At 57.0% G+C, this 6,800-nt stretch overlaps 1 protein-coding gene across 1 annotated transcript; it reads left to right on the forward strand.

Annotated features, from left to right (window-relative positions):
- Window positions 1–1,064: 1,064 nt before the first annotated feature.
- Foxf2 (forkhead box F2) lies at window positions 1,065–6,367 on the forward strand. Its single transcript, XM_013110559.3, has 2 exons — window positions 1,065–2,377; window positions 5,466–6,367. The coding sequence occupies exons 1-2, from the start codon at window positions 1,204–1,206 to the stop codon at window positions 5,627–5,629; spliced, it is 1,338 nt and encodes a 445-aa protein (XP_012966013.2). The 5' UTR covers window positions 1,065–1,203; the 3' UTR covers window positions 5,630–6,367.
- Window positions 6,368–6,800: the final 433 nt, after the last annotated feature.

The raw sequence follows: 6,800 nt of genomic DNA on the forward strand, positions 1-6,800 counted from the left end.
CTTCCCCTCCCCCTCCCCATGAAGTGGAAACGACAAGTCAGTGGTAGGTGGAAGCAAATGAAAACGAATCCCTTCGACTCAAGTGTCCCGAGTCTCTAAAAGTTGGCCCAGGTTTCTGCACCCAAACTCCAGCGCTCAGCTTAAAATATGATCACAACTGCCCCGGGGCCACAGCTCAAGGGATCCCAGCGCTTGCCCTTTACTGTGAGCTCTCCGAAGCCTGCATGTCCAGCCAGAGAGAGAGAGACCCAGGATTGGCACGTTACCTTGGGACGTCTGGCACCCTGGCGTGTGGCTGAGGGCGGCACTGTCTAAATGAAGTTGACAGATGGTGTCAGTTCGGGCACTGGGGATCGTGGCTAAGGAGGTTCTTCCAGAGCACCGCCGCCCCAAGACTCAGCCCCCACAGGGTCCAGCAGAGGTGGAGGAGGGGCAGGGTGGGTCCACTCCCGGCGCGTAGTGGGGGGTGAGGGGTGGGAGCTTCTGAGATAGTAAATGGGCTGCTGGAAGACATAGAGAAAGAATTGCTTAAGTCAGGGGTAGTCGAGGCTTGCCAAGGCTGGGAGTTCTCCTCCCAGCAGAAGGGGAAAGGGAAAGAGACCAGAGAAGAATTAGTAGAGAGTAGGACCGGGGAGAGTCAGGGAGGCGATAAGAGCAGGAGTCGGCCGCCAGGTCCAGAGGGGGAGGAGTGACGCGGGCCCAGTGCGCCCTCCCCGCGGCGGGCGGCGCGGAGCGAGGAGGGGGCAGGGCCGGGTGGGGTGAAGGGAGGGAGCGAGGGAGGGAGCGAGGCGGCCGCGGGGAGGGCGCGCCAGGGAGGAAGTCCAAGAGACAGAGAGAGGAGCACTCCTGAAAGAAGACGACAGGCTAGTCCCCGGGGTCCCGGCTGAAGTCTCGGCTCGAGGGCGCAGCTGTCCGGCTACGGACAGCGTCGCCTTGGTGGCCTAGGAGGGGTTGCGCAAGGCGCCGGCCTGAGGCTTGGAAGAGGGATGCGCGGGGCGTTGCCTCCGATCCGCCGCCGCCGCCGCCCGAAGCCCCAGAGAAGCTGAGCGAGGCTACGCCGAAGCGCTGGCCCGGAGTGGCCCCGGCTGCAGCGCAGCCGGCGTACTAGGGCGCTCGCCCGGTTTGTGGGCCGACCCGGCTCCGGCGCCGCTGGTCCCGGTTCGGGGTCCGCCCCCCAGGCCCGGCCCCACTCCAGGCTCCCAGATGACCACCGAGGGCGGACCCCCGCCGCCCCCGCCGCGCCCGCCGCCTGCCCCACTTCGCCGCGCGTGCAGCCCGGCGCCCGGCGCGCTCCAGGCCGCCTTGATGAGCCCGCCGCCAGCCGCCACTCTGGAGACCACTTCGTCGTCGTCATCTTCATCCTCTGCCTCCTGTGCCTCGTCCTCTTCCAACTCGGTCAGCGCCTCGGCGGGTGCCTGCAAGAGTGCAGCGGGTGGCAGTGGCGCGGGCTCCGGGAGCGGGGGCACCAAGAAGGCGACCTCGGGGCTGCGGCGGCCCGAAAAGCCGCCCTACTCATACATCGCGCTCATCGTCATGGCCATCCAGAGCTCGCCCAGCAAGCGCCTGACGCTCAGCGAGATCTACCAGTTCCTGCAAGCGCGCTTCCCCTTCTTCCGCGGCGCCTACCAGGGCTGGAAGAACTCTGTGCGCCACAACCTCTCGCTCAACGAGTGCTTCATCAAGCTACCCAAGGGTCTCGGGCGACCGGGCAAGGGCCACTATTGGACCATCGACCCTGCCAGTGAGTTCATGTTCGAGGAGGGCTCGTTCCGCCGGCGGCCGCGCGGCTTCAGGCGGAAGTGCCAGGCGCTCAAGCCCATGTACCATCGCGTGGTGAGCGGCTTGGGCTTCGGGGCCTCGCTGCTGCCCCAGGGCTTCGACTTCCAAGCGCCCCCTTCAGCACCTCTGGGTTGCCACGGCCAGGGTGGCTATGGTGGCCTCGACATGATGCCCGCAGGCTATGATACAGGCGCCGGTGCTCCAGGCCATGCGCATCCTCACCACCTCCACCACCACCACGTCCCCCACATGTCGCCCAACCCGGGCTCCACTTATATGGCCAGCTGTCCGGTGCCCGCAGGTGCTGCAGGAGTCGGTGCGGCAGCGGGTAGCGGCGGTGGCGGTGGTGACTATGGGCCGGACAGCAGCAGCAGCCCAGTGCCCTCATCCCCGGCCATGGCGAGCGCAATCGAATGTCACTCGCCCTATACTAGCCCTGCGGCACATTGGAGTTCGCCTGGCGCCTCACCTTACCTCAAGCAGCCTGCCCTGACGCCAAGCAGTAACCCTGCAGCCTCTGCTGGCCTGCACCCCAGCATGTCCTCTTACTCTCTGGAGCAGAGCTACTTGCACCAGAATGCCCGCGAGGATCTCTCAGGTAAAACCGAGTTCCCAGGCCCGCTGCAGGCACAGCCTGAGGGCCGGGGCGTCTGCACCTTCTGTCCCCTAGCTGGAGTCTATGGAACTAAGATGCTGGGGGGATTCTGCACCCTATTCCTGGTTAGTAGGAGAGGATTTGCTCTCACAACCTTCTTTGGAGCCTTGGTAGGCTCCAGAATTCAGACTGGAGACAGACGGGTGGTGCCGAGCCTTAACCTTCTTGGCCTGCATTGGGACACTGCAGACTTTGTCCCAATTAGGCCAGACTCAAAGAAGGCATGTGACTTTTGGAGCCGTTGGTGGAGGAACTGGGTTTGGTTCCTTTTGTTCTCCCCACTCTTTTCAGGGTTCCTTTGGCCCTACTTTGGTTCCAAAAGTGGATGACAGCAAGTGAGGAAGAGTCCTTACCTGACCAAGTAATGAAAGGAGATGGTAGGGAAGGGGGGGGCAGAGCGGAGTTCCAAGGACATTGCCAGTGACAAGAGGCACCCAAGTATTAAGAAGTCATTACACACACACACACACACACACAATATAGTTAACAACACGAGTTTGTTCTGAGCATCAGGGCATGGGTGCCATGGTGTGATACCCTCAAGAAATGTGCCTAGAGGCCCCGTGTAGTTGGCTTATGCTGTGTGGGTTGCAGATTATGAAAATTTATTGACTTGTGAAAAGTGGTGAAGGGTGGGAGGAGAGGAAAGAGTGGAGGAGAGAATTTTGTGTTTGGCTAACTTTATCTAGAGGATAGAGATAAACCCTCATTAATCCCCCCCCAGGCTTCCACGGGGTGCAGATTGAAATCTGGGAGCCTGTCTGTCAAGGGCAAAACTCAAAGGTGCTGTTTCCCACACACTTCCCACCCCAATCAGAAAATTCACAGGGTGGTGCATGCATGCCTTCATATTTGTGACTACATGTACAACAGGAGCTTGGGGAAATGGGGAAGCCAAGAAACAGCAAAAGATCTTGGAGAAATTTCCCAAATAAGCCTTTTAACTGGGGGTCTCAGAGGTTAACCAAACAAAGACAGTCTAGGCAGGACCACACGGGAGAGGATTTTAGACTGACTTAACCCACAGAGAACAGAGTCTTGTTCAATTTTATGGGAATTTCAACAAGTAACCAATACAGATGACCCTCTCTCATATCCCCCCACCCCCCACCTCCCGCCTACGGGCTAGCTGTCAGTCTCCCTCCTACTCACTGAACTGGAACCTACGCCCCCTCCCCCCTTCGCTAGGCCTACTGCTCGGGCCCTGTCCTGAGTCCTTCCCTTTGGGGAGACCTAGCTTACCTTGTACCCAGGCTTCCCAGCTGTCAGCAATCTACACTCTAGGAAGAAACGATCAAGCAAATGTGCAGAAGAGTTCTTTCTATTTGGTCCATGTCGCGTGCCACGCACTCTAGGTCGCGCACAAAACCCCCAGAAGTTCCCGGATATAGCGGCTTAACCCTTTAGCTTGGACAGAATGAGAACTGTCCAGTCAAGAAGGCAGGCCTCTGCTCTCTTGTCCCGGGCTTTGTGATCAAGCCTTTCCTGCAAGCAATCGCTTAGGCCGACCTGGCCCTGCTGCCCTTTCTTGCTGGACATTTGCCCTCCTCCTCTCTTCCTAGAATATTATTCCGATTTTGTCGCCTCCAGTAAAGACATTCCGTAGGGGGTTTCAAAGAGCCCAGGCATTGTAAATGGGGACTCTGCAGGGCCTGGTTCCAAGGGCTGCCCACGCGACTGCGGCCCACTGAAAATAGAAGGCTCTGCGAGGCCAGGTGCAGCTAACTAAGGTGATGGCCCAGGGACAGATGGCAGTCCCCAGCACACATCGTCACGCACACAGCACGACCCTCCTTCCACAGCACGCTCCACGCCCTTCACTTTCCAAGAGGTTGGCAGAGGCGGCGGCACCGTGACCCGCTAAGACCAGACTAAGAGTAGTCAGCGCTCATCGCGCAGCCCGGAGGCCCTCAATAGTCCGGTGTCTGTGGTCCATCGCGGCCCATCAGGGAACCGGCAGCGGCCTGGGGTGGAGGCGCGACCTCCGGTCCTCGCTGGCGGCCGCAAGACCCAATCGTCCCCCGCGCGCACCTGGGCTACTTCTCCGGAGCCGGAGCAGCTCTGAGCCGTCCCTCATAGCCACCGAGGCTGAGCCACACCCGCCGCTGAGCGGCCTGATCTCTTGCCCCGCGGGTGCCAGCCGTAGGGCTCACGCTGGAAGCATTTTATGCTTTTCTTCTGCTTACAACCCCATCGAGGGTGTGTTGGTGTGTGGGTGTGGTGTGTGCACGTGCGTGTGTGCTCTTTTCAAACAGGCAGTGCTAAAAGCACAATATTTCAAGCGTGCGGCTGGTGCCGATCACATCAACCGGGTGCGCGAGGAAGGCCTCGCAAACGCCTACCCACGCGGCGGGGATGCGCACTGGAGCCCCGAGCTCACTGACCCCCGGGGCGGAGAAAGCAAAAGCAAAAGTGGGCGGCAGGTTGGAGTTGAAAAGGATCTGCTCAAGCCCTGAGCAGCGGGTTGTAGGCCATCCCCAGGATCCGCAGCTAGTTCCCTAGGGGACTCAGGGCGCAGCTAGAAGTCCCGGCCTTGCCTAGGGAGTTTGGGATCCGCAAAGATTCCTGCTGCCTGAGGGTGGGAAGTGGGCTGCCCCCGTGCCCTCTCCTCCAGGGTAATTATTGTCTCTGTCATCCTCTGTGGACGGTGTGGGCAGCCCTCTGCTTCCAGCGTCTAGAGCCGAGAGAGAAAAAGGCACAAAGGCAGAGGTGAGGCTACAGAGGTGTTGGCATCTAGTGCCTGCATCTAACCCTGGCAGGGAAAGTGGAAATTCACCATCAGATTTCCCCTCAAGGAGGGTACTTAAGACGAGGGCAAGGACATCAGGGCGCTCTGAGAGCTGGGGTTTTTGTTTGTTGCTTGTTTGTTTTGTTTTTTTTCCTTTCCTACATACACTCAACGGCCACCAGCTGCTTTTGCATCCTCAGTCAGAATGCCACAAATTAAATCGAAATTGTAGAAGTAATACACCCCACCGTCATCGGGGTGACTTTCACTGAAAAGATGTGTTTTTCTCCTTTCTTCTTCCAGTGGGACTGCCTCGTTATCAGCATCACTCCACTCCAGTGTGTGACAGAAAAGATTTCGTCCTCAATTTCAACGGCATTTCTTCTTTCCACCCCTCCGCTAGCGGCTCTTACTATCACCACCACCACCAGACCATGTGCCAGGATATTAAGCCCTGTGTTATGTGAATGGACAGAGGCCCTGAAGGCTGCTCTCTCTCTTCTGCCCTTTCCTCTTCTCCCCTCCGAGAGGGGCAGCTAGGAACTGCAGCGGGACTCACATACTGGGCACATGGATAGCAGTAAGTAGCACACCCATCACTTACCTGACCTGGGGAGACCTGCTCCCCGATATTTGCCCACCCGTGGAAGAGGACACTGTTGGCAAGCCAGTATCCCAGAGGAGGGACAGAGAGAGGAGGTGATGGTAAAATGTTACAAATGTACATAAACTCTCAGTTCTAGGTGGTCATTGCATTCACTTATCAGGGTCTGGAAAGGTGTGTGTGTGTGTGTGTGTGTGTGTGTGTGTGTGGTGCACGTGCGTGTGTGCGCTTTTCAAACAGGCAGTGCTAAAAGCACAGTATTTCAAGAAAGCCTTGCTTAGTTGCCTGGTCCAGTAGGAGTTTTTGCCCACCCCGACCCCCAACACTACCTTCGGATACAGGTGCCAAAGAACATTGGGAAGAAATGAAGAACCGAACCAATGAGCCTAGTTTAAGAAAATGGCTCTCAGTATTGTGACAATACAACATTTTTACAAGGTTGTTTTTCTACCACCATATTTTTAAAGTATTTTTATGATCTTCGTATACTCACATTTCGCTTGTATTTTAAAAGGAGGGTATATTTGCACTTATGTATACTTTTACAGTTTGCCAAAATACTTTGATGTAAGATTTTTTTCAATAAAATGTGTATAACAAACAGTTGTTTTAGGGACCCTTTCCTCTGCAGTCACCCTGCCATGGCCACACCCCCAGGCAGCCTTGCAATTCCACACTGCCCACCCCCAAGTTGAATAACTGACGCGATGTGAGGTCTCTGTTCTGAGTGAGCCAGGCCTGTCCTGATTGTGGGTCTTCTCAGGGAGAAGACACTGCTGTCTCTTCTTTCTCTGCTTCACTCTTACTTTTCCTAGCCAAACAAAACCCAGAAGCTGAAAGAAACTTCAACACACACACACACCCAAAAACAAAACCCAAAGCAAACAAAACAACAAAAGCTGGCAAGATACTGAAAGCCAAGGGTTTGATCCGAGGAAACCAAGTTTGGTGCCCCCTTTGTTTCTTTTCCTGTGCCCAAGAGTTCTGCCCCTTTGCGCCTTCCTCTAGCTGGGAGACTTGAGGGCAGAGCAGTG

This window comes from Mesocricetus auratus, unplaced genomic scaffold, assembly GCF_017639785.1.
Source record: "Mesocricetus auratus isolate SY011 unplaced genomic scaffold, BCM_Maur_2.0 Super-Scaffold_100013, whole genome shotgun sequence".
NCBI lineage: Eukaryota > Metazoa > Chordata > Mammalia > Rodentia > Cricetidae > Mesocricetus > Mesocricetus auratus.

What these genes read in the sequence shown, in the direction of transcription:
- Foxf2 (XM_013110559.3), top strand. Translation starts at nt 1,204, where the DNA reads ATGACCACCGAGGGCGGACCCCCGCCGCCCCCGCCGCGCCCGCCGCCT. An exon ending in TGCCCGCGAGGATCTCTCAG is followed by an intron (nt 2,378 to 5,465) that starts GTAAAACCGAGT and finishes TTCTTCTTCCAG; the next exon opens with TGGGACTGCCTCGTTATCAG.